Below are 19,692 nucleotides of genomic sequence, written 5' to 3'. Positions count from 1 at the left end.
TAGAATCAGTGGAGAAATTTACATCCTCAATCTGTGAATTTCTATCATAAACGCCACATGCAAGACATGGAAGATTTGGTCTGGAAAATAATCGTGTGATTATTTAAACAAGTCAACAATCAAAAAAATATTATTATTTTGTTTATTTGTAAGAATATATCAATATATCTTCAACCTCCTAAAGTAATGTTACATTTAAAATAACCCTCTGTCCTGTCTCTAGGGCTTCTAACCAATGACATATCTTCATTTTGGTTAGGTTTCTAGAAATCAACATTTAAAATATTGCAAAGAAACTTCCAAAATTAATCATAGAACAAGACTTTAATAAGTCTGCAAAGCTATTAATTTGAAGATAATGCTAAGTAATAGGGACATAAATACAGCAGCCTGATCAATTTATATGGCTGTCATTAAGATCATGTGACTCTAAACCGGCAGCCTTTGCAGCAAAGTTTGGTGATTACATCACCTCCTTTTCCTCTCTTTAATAATTGCAGTACAGAAATATTAACACAAATAAAGAGTAGCATCACACTCAGAAACCTAATTATACACATCTAATTTGAATATTGCATTAATTCATGTACTTTTTTCTGCAGTTAAAACATTTGCAATCATTGACAAAACCATGGGTTTCATTCAGTTTCTTTCCACCATATAATTTTTTTTTTTAAATATTTAAAATGTCATCACAAATTTAGAACAAAGACGGCAGTCAGACTTTGTTATGGGGACGAAAGCAGCTCTTTTCAGGTTGTGTTTGTCAGAAGGCTGGAACCCCGAGCCTCATTAGTCTGCTCTTCAACAAGACCAGCTTTGCTTCACTGGTTCCTGACAAGTTACTTCCCTGACAAAGCAACAAAAAAGGCATTCAGCTCACACTGTGCATGGTCGCAAATAAATGCACACGGATAAGCAAATCAGTCTGGATCCCAAAGGGAAAAAAAGAAAAGGAAAAAAAACAAAAAACAAAGGATGACCTTAGATCGGTTGAAACTGGGCTGATATGAAGGACTTATTTCCATATGTCTGACACCTGATCTCTGAGCAGGGAGGTGTCTGTGTTTTTCACTTCATGGATAGACACAGTGGAAAATTCCCACCTAAAAAGAGCAGCTTTTGACTCTGTGTGGTCTATTTGAATAGATCTCCCCTTACAACATGAGTGACAAACAAAAACACGAGCTCAGCTCAGCTCAGCTCAGCTCAGCTCACACCCAGAAACATGCAAATCATACTTCTCTCTGTTTTTAATACAAAGCAGGGGGACACCCTTTAAGTAGGCCTTTCTAATTCACACCTGGCTAAAAGATAACCTTCTACCTCCAGGAGATTTATTTTTGAGACATAAGAAAGTGTGTACTCCACTATTTTCTGCATCACAGAAAAGATGTGCTCATGTAAATACAGGTACTGATGATATCTTCATATCCTGTAAGATAATCAGGTTGACTGTCGTTGGCTAAGCCGGATTATGCACGGTGCATTATTCAGACTTTTATTCTTAAATGTTTTAAAAACCGTGCACCATTTCCTGTCCGCTTCCCAATTATTGTCAAAAAGTCAAAAGTGTCTTAATATTTCTGCAAGGCACTGCGTTGGTTCTGGTGAAAGTTTGCAGATGGGACAGGAGCAGAACATCTCAGAGGTGTGTTAGTGGAAGTGTCCTGACTGATGCAATGAATGTCGTCAGCCTTTCTGTGTGAGTAGTAACCCAGAACAGCTCTGCCGTCACTGTCATCTGGAATATACCTTTGTGTTTGCTGGTGTTGAGATATTGTTAAATGCACTGTATAAAAAATACACCATGAAACTAACATTTCCCCTTTTTTTTGGTTCATGGCCATTTTCTCATGTTGTAAACACTGATTCATGTTTTAAGTTCTTATGATTGCTACTACTAGTGAAAAAGTCACATCAAGTAGATTTTTTTTTTAAAAAGACACAAAAAGACAACACGTTCCCCTGTTACTGAAAAGAGGAACGTGTTAAGTTGTTTTTTAAAAAGGTTACTAAATCTCTAATATGGTTGACAAGATGGTAAGGGATTAACAATTTGATCAATTTTGGAGGTATGGGCTGCAAACATCCAATTTTTCATGTGTTTCGTTAACCTGAAATAGCTATAAAAAGAAAAAAAAAAGATTTTAATTTGTGCTTCATTTTGAAGACGAAACCACTTACTTCAAGATTTGGGAGCAAAGATTAACATGTGGGCATATACCAACAAAACATGGCTGCATTTCCATATAATCTGACCTAATGAATTGCCCAGTTTTACTCTTAAAACCTCGTTTCCCTTTAGTAGACCCAAACAGATGACCAGCCCTTTATTTTGAAATTTGAGCCCACCACTTCCCCTCATCGTGTCAGGCTTGACATTTGTGTCTGTCCTCCTGTTGTCGACTCGTCGGGATACAGCAGCACCGCTGACCTGCCCGACCAGACCTCCATAACTCTGAGCGGGTTTTTATGCTTCCGCCTGCAGGTTTGATCCGGACACCGCGTCCACAGAGCTACTGCTGACAGGTACGGTTCTGCTCTCCGGTTGAACGGCTTCACCCAACTCGGTGTCTCTCACTGTAAAAATAATAATAATAATAATAATAAATATATATATATATATTTATATATATGAATGTCCTCCTAATGTCTCGCTGCACTTTAATTAGAAGTCTAATTGGACATTTAATTAACATATTTGAAGTTTCTTTATTTAGTTTGTTTTTTTGTTCTTTATAATGTCATGTTTTCAAACCTTTTGTGTCCTATGTAAGTGCTTAATGTATGCTGGGAAGGTTTGGGCTGATTTGTGTACGGGCATTTTTGTTGACCAGGTAATGAGAAATCCCCATACAGGAAACACTCAACATTATGCATAAGCTTCTACTGTTTAGTTACTGGACCAGAACTGTGGCATCATACCTGGAAAATAGAGTGAAGGTGACATCTGGGGCTTTCTACCATAACAAATGTTGCAAGGAAAAAAAGTCATGTTTGCTTATTGCATTTTTCTCCTGCAGAACCTTGCAGTTTGTCCACAGGAAGAAAAAAAAATGGATTTGCTTCCAAACTTGTGGAGACAGGAGTACTGGCTTCCACCTGGTGTGACCTGGAGAGACCTGGAGCAGCTGCCGGACTCTGAGAGACCTCATCCCAAGGATCTTCTGATCGCTCTGCCCCTCGCTCTGGGCTTTGTCGCAGTTCGCTGCGTGTTTGAGAGGTACAGCACCTCTAAACTCGCTGTTCCAGAAAATAGGATTTTCAGAACAACCCAGTTCCTTCTACGTTACAAGTGGTGTTTTATTTTGTGTTTGTGCATGTCACATATCACAAAAAAATACATTTAAGCTTGTGGTTGTAATGTGTTTTTTTTTTTATCTCCACTGCAAGGAAACTGTAAAGTGAGCAGTGCAGCATGGGAATATATGAGCAGGTGCATTAGCAGAGCAGGGCAGGCTTTGTTGTCATTAGGAAAACAAATCTTTAGAGAATACATAGACAGAAACTATGAACGATTAGTTGTTGGTTAAATAGGGCTATAGGCAATGCTCTTCATTTTAAACTTGTCTTTTCATAGAACAGGACTTTGTTTGTGGTTACAGTGGTTGAGTACCTGGTGCTGCAATCAATACAGAGTGAAAATTAAGGCTTTGATTAATTGTCTTGTGTGTATGTTGTTTTAGGAGAGAAAAAAGCAAGGAATTTCATTGGCTTATTCCGCATAATTAAAACATCATATCAGTGATTTACAACAATATCAAGATATATTGTGTCATGATTATGTTAATTAGGCATCTTCAAAGTAGTGAAAACTAATTTTAAAAAAATCTGTTTTGTGTCAGTTCAGTTCAATCTATTGGTTGTTAAGAAAAAATAGAAAACTGAATTTTCAAAGAAGCCCAGTCCCATTAATTGCGGTATTATTAACCCCGACTTCCTGCGCTCGTGACCCCAAAACATTTGATAAACCCCTCTCTTCATCTGCAGGTTTCTGGTCCCGCCCATCGCCAGATGTCTGGGGGTGAAGAATAGATTGCAAGTGAGCGCCGCCCCCTCCCCTCAGCTGGAGTCGTATTACTGTCACAGGAGCAAACAGCCGACACAAGTGAGTTTATAGGGCTCCTGCAAGTGGGCAAAATGGTTCACTGTGAACATCAGTTGATAAAGTGACTGAATGATTGCATCCTACACTTCTCTCTGACATGCAGCTTCAGTATCAAGTGCATCAAGAACTTGCACATCCAACTCAGGGAACGTTTGTTACAAACTATCCCTGCTTTGCCTTCATCATCACCCAAAGTCTGCAGCTCAAAGTCTGACGGGAAAAGTCACTGAAGCTTCCAAAAGCAAAGATTTTGCAAAGCACTAGGTCACAGGGTTCCCTGTAATGGTGCTGAAGATAAGTTAGTACATGACAGCATGGAAATGCACACAAATAAAATTAAGGTTCTTAATAGAAAAAGAGAATGTACCTTTAAGAGGGAAAGGTTGGGGGAAGTATTATGTATTTTTCAGGCCCATAGTACTATTTTATACCACAATCAAGTAACTATGTTGCCTTCAGTTGTTATAAAAATGCTGGATATATCAAACACAACTTAAAGGAAATTTAACTTTGCAGCACAGCTAGTTGTGCTGCAAAGTTGTGCTCTGTCTTTTTAAAGAGACAGAGAAATTGACCTCTGTCTCTTTAAAAAGTTCCCACCTGTTCTGACCCTCCCTCATTTTTTGCTATATTTAGCAACTTTTCAAACACGTCCAGTGACTTTTTTGTCTTTAAAAAAGCAACTACCGACAAATTTAGCACCTTTTTCCTTTATCAGAGATTTTGGCAACACAAATAAATTGTATTGTAAGTAGAATTTTTGATGGAGCCTAATGGTTTTTCTTTCTAGAACTGTCAGATGTAAATAAATCCCCCCATTTCATTCATACAGTCACTGATTCACCTCTCCACTGTGTGGGCCTCTGATAACAGCCGTTTGGTTTTATTTGATATTATGCAAAACAGATTTATGTAGAGTAGGCGCAGGCAAAGTATTAATATTATCAAATTATTTCATGAAATTCATTTGTCGTTCTAAACTATCATGACTTATTTTTAATTGTTTTTTCTTTTTTTTGTCTTGGCACAGTTCTTATAATGCTCAAAAAAGTCGATTTTGCATAACCGGCGCTCTACAAAAAAGTGGTCTAGCTGCAGTTTTAAGCCTTTGGCCTCGATTTCTCAGATGTTTACTTCACACTTCAACATTTCTTGGTAGTTGCTGATAGGATCTTGCTAAGTGAAGAAGCATAAGACCAACCTAAATAATCCCAGTTCCTAGAAAACTCAACCTGAGGGGGAAACATGTGCCGCAGTTACACCGACTGCCTCTTCCTCAGTGAGGATTTTGGTTGAAGCCAGAAAACAATTCACAATTCAATCCTTTCTTTTCAGATTGAACTTGTCAGTTTAATGGTGTTATGTGGAAAAACCCAGAGACAGATTGAGAGCTGGTTCAGAGTTCGCCGGAACCAAGATCGACCCAGTCAAACCAAGAAGTTTGCTGAAGCTGCGTGAGTACTTTCACTTTTTTAAGGCGATCTTTAAATCACTTCCAGATCGTCTTCTATTGGAGCATTGAATCTAATGCAAGACAAATCGGCCTGATCAAAATGTCTAATCTAAAGTTTGGTTTGTACAGTTGGAGGTTCTTCTTCTACCTATCAGCATTTTTAGCTGGACTGACCTCCTTAGTCAACGTGAGTTGAAATTGATACACCATAAATCTGAAATTTGTGTGCCACCCTATTTTGACTTGATCTTGTGTCTTTCTTGTCCATGTGTGAACAGAGACCCTGGTTCTGGGATCACAGGGAATGTTGGAGGCATTATCCTATTCAGGTGAAAACAGATTAAAACATTTTACTTGATGGTATTTTGTTCCAGATAGCTTACCGAGTTTGTGTTGTTGTATTTGTATCAAAAGATAAAAGTCAAATCTTCTCATTTTTTCTGGCCTTTGGTTTGCTGACTTACAGATAATTGTTTTTTTTTGTCACACTAACATCTCTTCATCGAAGTATACAGCAGTGTTAAACTGTGTTTCCACATTCTGACTAATCTTAAAACAAAACTTAACACATTGTCTTATAATGACGTTTTTATCAGCAGTGAGTGGAATGTCTATTTTGTCATGAATAACATGAATAATAGCAGGTAATAAAATGTACCGTATATTTAATATCTAAAAAGGCAACTTGGGAAGTTTAAAGTTTACCTTACGCTTACCTTAATGTAAGCGTTTTTCAAGTATTAAGTTAGTTTTATTTGCTTGTTATCACTCTGTCACAGCCCTTAGAGGAAGCTCATTTCTGGTACTACATGCTGGAGTTGGGATTTTATGGCTCTCTGGTCCTCCGGATCTCCGTGGACGTCAAAAGGAAGGTAAAGATATGAGCACCCCTTCACTGATTAGTGTTGCATTTTCACTTTAGAGAGCTGCTAACAAGTCTTGTGGTAGCTTCAGCCTGGTTACAGTTCATGCCTCACTCGCTTCATCTCCACAACTATCCACACTTGTTAATTAGTGACCAAAAATCTGAGTTCCTCTGTTCACATTTGAAGGTTATTCCTGTTTCCCCATGCTGACTCCCTTCGTCTATATGTTCGCTTGACCAGGACTTTAAGGAGCAGGTGGTCCACCATTTGGCGACCATCTTCCTGCTCGGTTTCTCCTACTGTGCCAACTACATCCGCATCGGCACCTTGGTCATGCTGCTTCATGACTCGTCTGACATATTGCTGGAGGTGATTGCACTGAAAATGAAACAATAATTGTTCCCCCTAATGTAGGCCGATCAAATTTGAATCAACCGGCAGCCTAATTCAATCAGGCTCAGAATCAAAGGGTTAATCTGCCCTCTAGGGTGTTCTGAGAAAAAGATCTGCAGTGAAATCTGTGTTGTAACCGGCAGGGAAGTTGCATAAAAATCGTGTGATTTTGATTTTTAAAAATCATATAGGGAGGAAAGATGACCTTAGGTTTTTGGTTAAAGGGAAGGGTTTTGCATAAGAAACAAAGTTAGAATGTAAATCTAAGTTGTTTAGGATTTATAGAATGATTAAAAAAACTCCATGCTGACAACATATAGAGTAAGTATAAGATTTGCTTCTGTTGATCTGAGATCTTCATTTTCTTTCATATTACACTCATTATTTGTCCTCCTAATCCTTAGTGATTATTTATCATGAAGACGTGGGGTTAATAAAGTTTGTAACGATGTAAAAACTGCTCATTTTACAGTCGGCTAAGATGTTCAACTACGGCACCGGCTGGAGGAAGACATGTGACTCTCTGTTTGTTGTGTTTGCTGTGGTCTTTCTTGTGACTCGACTGGTGATTTTCCCCAGCAGGTAAGAATTTGTTTTAATAGTACTGCAAAGTGTGAGGATTTCAGTGTATCAGAATAGTATTAGTCTCCCTTTTAACCTTTTTATCTATTTTGTATTCTTACAATCACAAAGCTCAACTCATTTAAACTGGACATGGTGTGTTAGACCAACACTTTGTAGTATATAATTGTGAAGTGGAAGAGAAGTGTTAGATGGTTTTTAAGTTGTTTTACAATACTTTGTAACAAAAACTGTTTGTTTTTAATTCTTCCAGAATCATTCGGACCACCCTGCTCCTGTCCATGGAGGTCTTTGAGCCTTTTGCTGGCTACTACCTTTTTAACATCCTGCTGATGGTGCTGCAAGCTCTTCACGTATTCTGGGCTGTGCTGATCTTGCGCATGGTCTACAAGTTCCTGAAAGGCAAGGTGAGAGAACTCACAGTGGTGCTTAAACTCAGGATAGCATTTCTGATTTTTTTTTTCATCCACAGAAAAAAAAATCTCTGAAAAATATCCATATTTTTGTTATTCAGATATTCAGAGTTGACCTTTTGTATTTACTTTCTACAGCTTGAAAAAGATGAGCGCAGTGATGAAGAGAGTGAGGCTGACTTGGAGGAGGAGGACAAAGCAAAAGAAGAAAAGACGGATCAAGGAGGGGATTGTTACTGGGGAAAAAGTAAAGAAACTCTGAACTGCAAACTGTCCGCGCTGACCAACAGTTGTGTCCTCAATAACTTGACCCACCACAGATCCTCTGTGGCTAATAGAGCACGTAAAGCTCAGTAAAGCTTTTGTTTTATGCTTATTTTTATGACTGATCCATTTAGCTTTGTACAGAAAACAATGGACTATGAAGATGCTATGGAAATGTAGCTGGTTGTAGCGCTCATGTTGTAAGAGATAATTGGGGCCTGCCATGCAAAGCAATGGCAGGAACCTATTACTATTCTCCCAATTCTTTATTTTTCATCCGTAACCGTTAATGCGGCTCATACTGCTGGGTGCACACCTACAAATGAGGTATCAAAACGTGCAGAAAATTCATGCCATTGGAGCTATTACTTTTGGTGGGATTCGGGGTTAACGTGGCGACATAATTCGCAAAAAACTACGAAAAAAACCCCATTATAAGTCAATGGGAAAAATCCTAGAAATACCCTATTTTTGAGGATTCTCTGTGTCGTCACGAATTCACGTAGAAATGCCATTCAAATTTCATTTTGTAGATACGTCTGTGATCTCTTCGAAAGTGAAGACGGCTCGTCGATACCAATTACGGTTTGTCCACAATTTGCCTCTAAGCGACCCAAAGTTTCTCATTTTTCCTAAAATTAGAGTGCGTCTCTCACTGATTAGAGTGAGAAATCAAGACAACTTTTTCACCCCAAAATAATTTTGAAATTGCCATCACGCCCACAAATATCGCACGATTGGTATCAAAATCGGCCCTCACATTGATACGCATGTCTGCTCCTGTAAAATGTTTTCGAAATTTATCTAGACCGTACGGTTTTCTGTCACGGTGCTTCAGAGCAAAGTGCTGCGACAGGATTTTCTAGGCTGTCTCAGGCTCTTTCACTAACAGTTCACACCTTGGTGAGAAACTTATTTACCATAGCAACGGAACTCAAGAGGCTATTGGCTGCTGATTAGGACTACAAAAACGCATCACTGTAGTTCTATCTATAGTGGACCGCTCAGTTGAAACAGATCAGGACTGAACTGGCCTTTAGAACTACTTGCTGCTATGGGCTGTATATAACTGATTTAACTCAGTAAGTAACTGTTACACATGGGATTAGTTCGGAACTTTAAAATGAAGCATAATAATACTTTCAAAATAAAAGCCTTGAATATTTTTAAATCAGGTAATTGCTCTGTTGAGCATTATAATTGATTTAACCCAATGACTGTTATACATGGGATTAGTTTGGACCTTTGAAATGAAGTTTTACAAAAATTTCAAAATAAAAGCCTTGACAAAAATTTTAAATCATACTGAATGGTGCACGGCCACCTTACTTAACGTTCTTGTGATTCTCCACATGCTACTGATTACATTGCAGCGTTCTTTAGCATCGATGCTAATTTCTAGCATGACAACGCCGGGCCCAAACCGACGGGCACGCTTTGGCAGGCCCCGGCTAAATTTCTTCAGAAATTTTCTAGTTTTCTTATATGACATCTCCTGTCCTTTGGTTTCTCCTGAAAGCACTAACAGAGATGGTTCTTTTGCCTATCTTCTTCCACATAGACAGATAGTCTGTTATGCTTCTGCTGCACAACTCAGCTTATAATTGTTATTTGGTTGGAGAAGAATGTATTTTTCATAAAAATGTTTAAGATTTTACTTTTAAGACCCACTGCAGTTCACATGTAGAGAGATTTCATTTGGCAATGGGACAGACTGACAGAGATACATGGAATCTGAGCATATATATGATTTTATAATTTATTTAAAAATCTGCTAAATCTACTGAAATGCAGCTTATCTTTTCTATGACATTTATTATTTGTAAAATAAATGAAACTATGAAGCACTTTCATCTCACAAAGAAAGATTGTAACATATACTTTGGACATCTGTTAACACTGACGTATTGTTTTTGATGTTTAGAAATGATACAAGAACAGCTTCACAAACACATACTGTATGTGCCTGTAATTTCAGCATCCCATAGCAGAATTATAGGTTGTAGATTATATGGTAAAAGAGACACAAAAAAGGTGATAGCAGAGGATGGTTTCGATCCATCGACCTCTGGGTTATGGGCCCAGCACGCTTCCGCTGCGCCACTCTGCTGTGCGCTCCATCATGGAGCCATGTCCTATTTCTAACCAGAGCAGCCTTACTATTTAGATATTCTGTTGTACGTTTACACGTTGTTTTTCCAATACACATTTTGTCTTATTTTGTTACGTTTTATAACTTTTTTGTTTACTTTGAAGTGAAGAAGCAATGGCGTTTTTGGCGTGATGTCGTTAGCTTGTTAGCATGTGAGGCACACAAGCTAACACTAGCTTAGTTGCGTACGGATACGTGAAGCTTCCCCAGTGCCTCGCTTTATATCTGCGACGCCGCAATTCTTGCTGGTTTTTGCTAGTTAATTGTGAATTGTTTGATTTATTAACTTTTTTCATTTCCTAAGGAAACGCCTATTTCACGTTACACAGTGGCGTTGTATATGCAAGTCGCTATTATCCGGTCACGCTAAAAGTGTTGTCTACTAAACAATTTCAGTTGCTGGAAATACACGTAAACATAAAAATAGTAACGCTGGATTCCAGTGTTCAATTATGACTAACGGTGTGGCATGTGCAGTTGTCTCTGTGGCGCAATCGGTTAGCGCGTTCGGCTGTTAACCGAAAGGTTGGTGGTTCGAGCCCACCCAGGGACGCAGCGTTTTAGTTTTTGTGTTGACCATTCAGCCAGTAGACATGAGTTTTCTTGACAATTGACATTTTTCAACAATTCAATGCTTATTAATATTAAAGATTATTATTATTTTCTTGTTTTGATATACACTATGTGGACCACACATGGGGTGCCCAATATTTTCTCTCACGTATACCAGTACAAAGTTAGGTGCAGCCACATTTTTGACAGCTTCACTTTTAAAAAAAAATCACTTTCCGTTATGGCAACATCAACTTGTAAATGATTAGCAATCTAGTAAAGGTCAACATCTTTATTTGAAGAAGACACGATTTTGTCTGTCAAGGACTTTAGCTGAAGTTTGTCCCCTAAACCTTTGTCAAAGTTCACACAGTTTGTTTGAAAACCTTCCAAAATGACTAAATTAAAACAACTCTGCAAAGTAGATTGGTCTAAAACTCATCAACACCCACTATCAATGACCACAGATGCTTAATAGCCATTACTTTTCCAGATGTTAGTATTTAACTTTTTAATTGGGGTTAGATAATGAATCCATAAAATTGCACCTGTATTATACCTAATCATATTAGACTATACGTTAAAGTGACAGGGATGATGAAGATGACGGGGAAGAGAAAGCTTAGTCACTCATCTCTGTCCCCACCCTCTCACCAGCTTGTTGTCCCCCTCACTCCTGCGTGTTGGCTGACCAGTAAGTACTTGGACTGTGAGGAGAAAAGAAACAGACTCAACAGACTGAGACCAATAATAAAAAGTAAGTCATATTAGAACCATATTCCTGTTTTAAAAATTGTGCTGCAGGTTTTGTTTCAAACTGTTAGAACCATCACTTATATTCGTAACATTATATTCAACAAAAAAAAGTCACTTTCGTTAAGTTTCTTTGCAGGGTTTATTTTGTTATCAAGCTGTTGTGCATCAGTTATTTTGTGCATAGAAGAAATGTTTCTTCTTTCAGTTGCACGTGATAAAATGCATATATATTGATTGGTTCAGAAGCTCTCAAAGAAAAATCATTGATTTGTTATTTGATTCTTTACTGGCTAGGTCAATGTTAATTCGGACCAATCATTTAAAATCTGTGTTGCATAGACAACATCCTTCAAACTAATGGGCTTTGCAGGTTTTCTGACCGGCGCAGATTAGGACTCAGTAGTCATCAACAGCTCAGCTGAATCAGCATCTTTCTATGTGTCTTCTTTTGTGCATGTGAAGGGTTTCAGTTTTGAGTGGGTGGAACACCAGTACTCACTACACAGTCAGTTCTTTTCTTTTTTTATAATGTTACTGATGCAAATTATTTTTGGTGTGTTTACAAATAAAGAACACGTGCAGGGAAGAATTTTAATGTGATGTTTAGTCATTAAGGAGGCATAAAAACTATGCAGTCTCTTAAATTAGTAAATATTTTGTGAGCAGGAAGAACTCACACTGTTTCAAATGTACTTCTTAAATGAACTCAAACTGGCACAAAAACAAGGACAATCTACTTGAAAAAAATAGTTCTGTCACGGGTTTCTAACGGATTCATTTGAGGTTGCAGCAACACAACAAATTGATCTTCATATGAAAATACAAGCACATGTCATAGCACATACACGCACATGCATAAGCAGATGTCCTCAGAATGTGTGCATGTCATACTAGTAATCTCAATCTAATCTGATAAGCATACCTCAGCCTGGTTCATGTTAACTGCTTGTGACAACAGGATGTCTGATTGCATTGGTTTGTGCATCTTGCACACTCTGACAGAAGAAATACTTTATATTTTCAAGGTTGATTGTTAGCTTTACTTTATTATAGGGTTAAGGTTAGGGGTAGGGTTACGCAATTACGCAGCTGAAGTGGAACATTATGCTGATTATACATAAATTAAGAAAAAAAGGAATCAAAGATGGGAAAATACAATAAAAATCTGTTTCAATAATTAATACATTGACAAAAAATTGTCTTATTTGTATTTCGTTGCTTGTGTTTGTGTTTAATCTTTGTAAAGTGGTTAGCATGTGGTACGGACCAGATTTTTAATCCACATTATTTGTTGTGTTTATTGCAGGCCACTTGAAGGATGTCGTCTCTCCAAGAAGAAGAAGAGCTACCTGCAAATCACACAGGTCAGAGGAATATCAGATAAGTGCTAAAGACCTGCACAGCTATGCATGAAAAAATAACTCCAGTAATGCTTGAATTTTGCAGTAGCTTTTTGTGCATCTATTTACACTTCGCACTTTGATACAGGCTGCTGTTCCCTCTGAATGAGCTTTGAAATAAACCTTGAAATTTGAACTCCAAATTAAAGTCTGCGCATATCCTAAGAAGTGAAAATATTTTTGTTTTTTCTTGTCTGTTTGAAATTATGTTTGTGGATCTATGTATTTGCGTGCCTTCAGGCCCAAAAGGTGTAATCAACGACTGGCGGAGATACAAACTGGACAGTGTGGATCAGACTGTCCCTCAAAAAAAGCGGGAGCTGCTGAGACAGATGTCTAATCCTCGAGACGATGACAAGGAGAGGCAGAACAGAAAGGTATTCCACTAAGCCTCAAATGCTCACATCAAATGAATTGCATTGCAAAATGATACGTATATGTCTTGATCTTCAGATGAGTGCGCAAGAGTACGAGCTGATCCAAGAGGAGGATGAGAGTTGCCTGAAGCGCTACAGGAAACAGTGCATGCAGGAAATGCACGAGCGCCTCAGCTTTGGTCCGAAGTTTGAATGTGTCCATGAGCTGGAGAGTGGAGAAGCCTTCCTGGAGGTGATAGAGAAGGAGCATCGTTTGACCATGGTTGTGGTCCATATCTACCAGCATGGTGTCAAAGGTCAGTGTTTTCATGAAGCTCATTAGAACACAGTTTGCTTTATCAGCATAGCGTCTATGAAATCCAACCACACACGGTTGCGTGTCCTTTGGCAGGCTGTGAGCAGATGAACTCCTGTCTGGACTGTCTGTCTTCCGAGTACCCCACTGTCAAGTTCTGTCGCATTGACGCCGTGGCAACAGGTGCTGCAGAACGCTTCTCTTCTGAGGTCAGTGCACTGATTAATAAAACAACAAATAGTACTAAGAAGAATAACATAGATTGCTAATATAACATCCAGATGGAAAGTAGCACTAGCTAAAACCGCCATTTCATGCTGAGTCCAAATCTGTCCCACTTAACATTTTTCAATTTTGTCCAAGTTACAACAAACTTCAATGTAGTTTATTAGGGATTTTCTAAGATAGCCCAACATATTGTTTGCCGTGTTTGTAAAGTGGAGTCATGCTTCACATATAAAAATCTAAACAGAGATTTGTAGTCAGATCTATTGGGCTATGTCTCTACTACGTTTCACATCTACAGATTGAAAATTCTACCTGTTTCTATTTCTAAAGCATCTTGCACTCACTGAGATTGGACAGAAAGCTTTCTGTAAACATCAATTTCATCAACTGGAGTAAGGTCAGGACTTTGACTGGGCCATTCTAGTGCATCAGTATGATTTGATGTAAATCATTCATTTGTAGTTTTTAGTACATGTTTAGGGTTGTTGTCCTGCTGATGGTGTGTTCAGTGTAATATGAAGTGTGTGTTTGTCTACCACATTTAGTGCTTTTGTATGTTGACCAAAACATTTTATTTTAGTTTCAGGTCTTTAAGTAGAATATCGGCAGTAATTTTGAGATTATTAAGATAAATCTGAAAACAACTGGTTGGATGTAGGAGTATCGTGTTAAAAGTGACCTGAATACAAATGTGTGCCATACTGTACAAGTTATTATTGGTAGAAAATGTTGAAAATAAGCCATCCATTTCCACTTTACAATTACAATTCTCTCACCAACAAGCTATGATACGTTGATAAACCATAAATATTTAAATCTGTTAACCCACTTTGCATATTCTTGTTTGTGTATCCAGGTTCTTCCCACTCTGCTGGTTTACAAGGCTGGTGAATTACTGGGAAATTTCTTGGCCATCACCAAAAACTTCAATGAGGAATTCTTTGCGACAGATGTGGAAGGATTTCTCAATGAATACGGCCTCCTACCTGAAAAGGAGTTCAGCGCATGTGCTGCTGATGAAGATGATGCGGGGGAAGTGGAATAAAGGAGGGGAAAAAAAGTAAATCCTGTTAAAGCGGGTGGAACGGAAACCTGAGAAAGAGAATAAACAGAAAAAAAGGAGAATACAGGAGCGTAGAGGGGAAGAAAATCAGAGCTGAGGAATAAAGTATAAATATATTAAACACACAATAGTAAATATCCAGCAGCACCCTGCAAAATCTGACTGAATTTAGAAGCAGCTAGATGTAAACTTGAGGGTGTTGGGAATATAAAAATCCTATTATTATACTACAATAAAAAGATTTTCAGTTCTTTTTGCCTGTGTGGTAATTTTTATTTTTTTTTCTAGTTGTGACTACAGATTCGAACAAGAAATAACTGTGATATTTGTCACTTTCAAGAAGATAAAAGATAAAAGACGAGAAAATGCGTTAAACGTTTATTTAACCCTATTTATTAACTACAAGTTAGCGTTTTAAGATAAAGGACCGAGTTGATTCATTCCTATTTAAATGTAAAGAAATGGAGAAATGGCAAAAAATGTGGAATGAAGATAAGAAAGGAAGAAGATTATATGAAGTACAAAAGTCAGTTCGAACTCGAAGCATTAATGAAAGAAACAGAAGAGAAGAAATAATAATTAGTAGATTAAGAGTAGGTCATACCTACTCAAATGACATGCTTTATACAATAGGGAGGAAAAATAATGATAAATGTGAGAGATGTGGAGAGAAAGAAAATGTAGAACACATATTGATGAACTGTAAGTCATATGAACTCGAAAGGGAAGAATTAAAGAGAATAGTTAGAAATATGGGGCATGAATGGAATCTTAAAGGTATATTAGGAAATGAAGGAAACATAACAGATATTCACAAATTAAGGAAAGCATTGTTTATTTATCTTAAGAATACAAAATTAAAAAATAGAATTTAATAGATGTGAAGTAATGCTGCTACACACTCATGTACAGTAGGTGGCGGTATGCACCTTAAAGTTGCTTGTGATCCGCCATAATAGAAAAGAAGAAGAAGAAGAAGAAGAAGAAGAAGAAGAAGAAGAAGAAGAAGAAGAAGAAGAAGAAGATTCATTCCTATGCTTTATTCAGCGCTCCTGCTATGCTGCCTCCTCCGCAGTAGGTGGCAGTATCGTTTCTTCAACGTCAAATCTAAACAGAAGAAAACGAAGGTATTTTTCTCTGTTGACAGCGGTATCAGTGGGCAGCTGTCGGATTGATGAAGTCGTGATTTATTGGGGGAATATATCAGATGTGATCAAACTATTATAATAATTAAAAACGTAAAACCGTAAAGTGGGAGAAAATGCAGGATGACGCGCGGTACCTCAAACGGTAAGTAGCAGTAGAACTCAAAACTGACTGATTTTAATCGTTTGTTTGTTTTTTTCATGTCAACATAATGTGATCAATAAGCTATTTTCTTCGAAGAAATAGCAACTGTAACTACCGATTAGGTGTACCTGAAGTAGGCTGGTTTTGAGTGAATGTTTCTTTTTTTTCTTAGTTTTGCTTCGTTGTCTGCTTGGTTACGTTTCCGTGCATTTTACGGATAGCTGTTGTAATTTAATCATTGTTGTCATTCGGCATACATTAAATCCATCTTTTTAGGGACGTATTTGAAACACGTTTTACCAAGTATGAGTTCTGTTTCCACAGCGTTTCCTCTCATCAACACCTCGTCAATGCTAGCGCTGCTGCTCAGCCAATGTAAAACATGAGCTTTTCCGTTCAGATTAGTTCAAGGATCGGCTTTTATATACTCTACAATATAAACACCAGCTCTGTAAAAGCCTTCTGAAAATACCACCCAGTGATATCGTGCAATGCAGTTTTAATAACATTTTGTAAACCGGTCTGAAATTGAGGAAATGCCAGGTCAATTAAATCTGGGTCAGAGCTAAGCTAGCTAAAAGCTTCAGTGGAAGAAAAAAAAAACGGCTAACTGAAAAGATAATAACAAATTGTGTCTACGTGTACTGACGTCATAATTAATGAATGCACTGAGTCCAGCTAATTGTTAATATGTAGCTCGAATGTTTTGTCATTTTGCCATCCATCCATTGTTTGCTGCTGTCTGGGTGTGTCTCCCTGTGGGAGCTGAGATGGTCTTGGCTGACAGATAAAAATAAAACATTACTTTAGGCTGATTCTTAGAGAACATGATATTAAATATTAAATGATCCATCTATGGATACGTGTATACAGCAAAGATGTAAGTAAACACTTAAGAAGGAGGACAGGGGGGAGCAGATTTTCATGTGATTAATGCTCACATCCAAAATCTTCAGTAGAGTTCATCAGCATTAATTAAAGTGCGAAGGGAATGGATTCATTTATCTGACTCAAACTTTGCCACTTACTTTGGAGAGTTTTTGTGTCTACTGGTATTATACGAAGATGAATATTTTTTCTGTGTGTGTTATAGTATTTTTTGAAATGTGTATCTTTCTGTTAAAGTAATAATTGCAAGACTAAAATAGATCTGAAATGTTTTCACGCTCCACATGAAAACATGTTATGGGACCGTTATTAAACATTAGGGACATTTTCCCACAGTAAATGAAGTGGCATTTATTGGATTTTGTTGAACTGAAAAGTAAATCTGTTGTGCAGATTAATTAAAGGACCTGGGCTGATGTGGTTGTATAAATGTGTACTGAAATAATATTTCATTGAAGCATCATTTGAATCAAAGACAAACTGGTGACTATATCTCCAGTGGTCATTTTGGGACATACAGAGGAACACAACCTACAACCACACACTCACACCTTGGGGCAATTTAGAGAGGCCAACTAACCTAACAATAATGATTTGTAATGATTTGGGAGGAAGCTGCATGAAGAAAACATGGAAACTATGCAGAATGATGGCAGATCCAAACCCTGGATCTTGTTGCTGCACGGCAACAGAGCCATCAACTCTGTTGCCTGAAATAAACAAAAAATGTTATAAATAAATCTCATTGTTGCTTTCTTTGCAGCTAGCAAGCTTATCATAACGTAAACTAACTGTTCTGTTTAATTCTGAGTTTAATATCTTACGTCTTGTAACCCACATGTATATGTGTGGTACTGTTAGTGGTATTTTATTTCTGTAGGATTTTGTTTTGTTATTTAATGTTCCCAGCAATTTAGTTATATTTTCATTTTGAGTTTTCTTGTCATACCAGAAACCGCCAGCAGGTGGCTTGTGAGTTACACTCTGGTTTAGACAGCAGGAAACTATTAGAAGAAGAAGAAAACCGTAGCTGGCTGTAGCACGTTGTGCGAATTACTGCATGCTATAAGATAAATTCTTGATTAATTCCGGTAACGGTTAAGAGAAAAGAAGATCCGTGACCTGATCCCTGGCAGTAAAACACATTTTTACTGTGATTTTCTCTGGTGAGTGTTGTAACGTGTTTTTGCAACCGAAATTAAGCTAATGCTAACTGGCGTCATAGGGCTCAATGACGTATAAGGATTTCCACCAGGCTAAAATAAAAATGTTAAAAATATGTATACCCATTGCAATTGCTAGAACATTTGAAATGTTGAGCACATATAAATCATAATTTCACTTTAAAATTATGCCTTTTCAGAGGTTTTTTATCAATATGATTTGGCTTTGGTCTTAAAAGTGTCATGTTGTGCGACCGTGATTTATCTTAAAATAAGATATATTCCATGATGTATTAAACATTTGTTTTATAAGTTTCCATTTATTTAAGGTGTTTAGAAATAAAGTTTATAAATTTCTTTACTTTTTTCTGGAAATTATGACATTTTTTCCCCCCAAAAAACTGTAAAATTCCATTTATAACAGACTTGACCACTATTTTTCTTCACCATTTCATCAAACTGTGATAAAATATATATATATATACCATTCACTTGAGAATACTGTCTTAGTGATTCATATTTCTGCTCCAGAAACTAGATATTATTTTTTAAATTTAATAGAGTTGCTTCGTTAAGTGGTCGCACCACATGATGTATGGTCGCACCAAATGACTCATATAATAAATGTAGACCAATAAACAGGTCAAAATCTTTTTATTGCATACAAATATAATAACATCCAGTAACAGTTACAAAAACAAGTTTTTTGTGTTCTTTTGTGTCTAAAATTGGTGTCTAAATTAAACACACCAATTTAATTTACATAAAAATACAGGCAGTAATAAACAACTTTGTAACATTTCAAACATTGCAAACATGCTTCTTTCAAATCTAAAAGATTTCAATGAACTTCAGACTATCATGTTACTGCTGGAGACTATAAAGTCTATTTGAACAAAGAGAAATGCTTATTTTCAAGCATTTGTAAACCTTTCCCAGTCTTGGATGTTCAACCTGGAACTCCGTGATGTTGCTGGCTCAGGTTCTGAAATGACAGCGTGTACATCTTTCTTGTAGTAAAAGATTACATCTGGAGTTCGTGGCCAGGTGAACATGTTCTTGCCATCAGACTGCTGCATGGTGCTCACTTGGACCTCTTCTCCTACATCTTGAAGTACCTGGCCCACATATGGTACCTCATCATAGCTCACAATCACAAACTTGCCACTTAAGTCTTGAAGACTGGCTTGTTCCTTTGATGGTTCAGGACTGCTTGGTGCAGGTTCAATGAAACACATAGTTTCTCTCAGGTTGACTTTTACTGGCTGGTAACAGAGGCATGTTTTCATTACTGCATGCTTGCAGAAGCATGACACTTCTCTGTGACTGATCTGGGCTGCGCATGAAGACAAAACCTGGTGTATCTTCAAGGTTCCTTTCACAGCAGTTAAATTTTCTGGGATCAGCTCATCATACTTCTGTATGCTTTCATCGTTAATCCAGTGG

The 19,692-nt window shown here is 37.5% G+C and overlaps 3 protein-coding genes and 2 non-coding genes across 5 annotated transcripts in view; 4 read left to right on the top strand and 1 right to left on the bottom strand.

Moving 5' to 3' along the window:
* The first annotated feature begins 2,396 nt into the window (after positions 1–2,396).
* LOC114146085 (ceramide synthase 2-like) lies at positions 2,397–10,066 on the top strand. Its single transcript, XM_028019849.1, has 12 exons — positions 2,397–2,532; positions 3,027–3,226; positions 3,994–4,111; positions 5,447–5,565; positions 5,694–5,751; positions 5,843–5,893; positions 6,344–6,436; positions 6,671–6,799; positions 7,296–7,405; positions 7,659–7,812; positions 7,957–8,293; positions 9,559–10,066. Exons 2-11 carry the CDS (start codon positions 3,060–3,062, stop codon positions 8,173–8,175), a joined length of 1,218 nt encoding a protein of 405 aa, XP_027875650.1. The 5' UTR covers positions 2,397–2,532; positions 3,027–3,059; the 3' UTR covers positions 8,176–8,293; positions 9,559–10,066.
* Positions 10,067–10,120: 54 nt separating this feature from the next.
* trnam-cau (transfer RNA methionine (anticodon CAU)) lies at positions 10,121–10,192 on the bottom strand. The gene has a single exon. It is a non-coding gene; the product is annotated as a tRNA-Met (tRNA).
* Positions 10,193–10,197: 5 nt separating this feature from the next.
* pdca (phosducin a) lies at positions 10,198–15,156 on the top strand. The gene is made up of 7 exons (XM_028019854.1): positions 10,198–10,259; positions 11,444–11,543; positions 12,849–12,906; positions 13,183–13,319; positions 13,396–13,615; positions 13,711–13,823; positions 14,699–15,156. Exons 3-7 carry the CDS (start codon positions 12,861–12,863, stop codon positions 14,885–14,887), a joined length of 705 nt encoding a protein of 234 aa, XP_027875655.1. The 5' UTR covers positions 10,198–10,259; positions 11,444–11,543; positions 12,849–12,860; the 3' UTR covers positions 14,888–15,156.
* Positions 10,714–10,787, top strand: trnan-guu (transfer RNA asparagine (anticodon GUU)). The gene has a single exon. It is a non-coding gene; the product is annotated as a tRNA-Asn (tRNA).
* Positions 15,157–16,012: 856 nt separating the features above from the next.
* LOC114146079 (kinesin-associated protein 3-like) overlaps positions 16,013–19,692 on the top strand; it is a 31,897-nt gene continuing 28,217 nt past the window's right edge. Inside the window, exon 1 of the mRNA XM_028019841.1 lies at positions 16,013–16,195. Within this exon, the coding sequence (XP_027875642.1) occupies positions 16,167–16,195 (29 nt within the window). The 5' untranslated portion in view covers positions 16,013–16,166. The remainder of the gene's footprint in view (positions 16,196–19,692) is intronic.

This window comes from Xiphophorus couchianus, chromosome 6, assembly GCF_001444195.1.
Source record: "Xiphophorus couchianus chromosome 6, X_couchianus-1.0, whole genome shotgun sequence".
Taxonomy (NCBI): domain Eukaryota; kingdom Metazoa; phylum Chordata; class Actinopteri; order Cyprinodontiformes; family Poeciliidae; genus Xiphophorus; species Xiphophorus couchianus.
This window is presented reverse-complemented; position numbering and strand designations above follow the sequence as displayed.

Bases quoted from the DNA above. Each gene is read 5' to 3' on its own strand.
- LOC114146085 (XM_028019849.1), top strand. From the start codon at position 3,060: ATGGATTTGCTTCCAAACTTGTGGAGACAGGAGTACTGGCTTCCACCT. The intron at 4,112-5,446 runs GTGAGTTTATAG...CTTTCTTTTCAG, and splicing joins GGAGCAAACAGCCGACACAA to ATTGAACTTGTCAGTTTAAT. The intron at 5,752-5,842 runs GTGAGTTGAAAT...ATGTGTGAACAG, and splicing joins GACTGACCTCCTTAGTCAAC to AGACCCTGGTTCTGGGATCA.
- pdca (XM_028019854.1), top strand. From the start codon at position 12,861: ATGTCGTCTCTCCAAGAAGAAGAAGAGCTACCTGCAAATCACACAG. The intron at 12,907-13,182 runs GTCAGAGGAATA...GCGTGCCTTCAG, and splicing joins GCTACCTGCAAATCACACAG to GCCCAAAAGGTGTAATCAAC. The intron at 13,320-13,395 runs GTATTCCACTAA...CTTGATCTTCAG, and splicing joins AGGAGAGGCAGAACAGAAAG to ATGAGTGCGCAAGAGTACGA.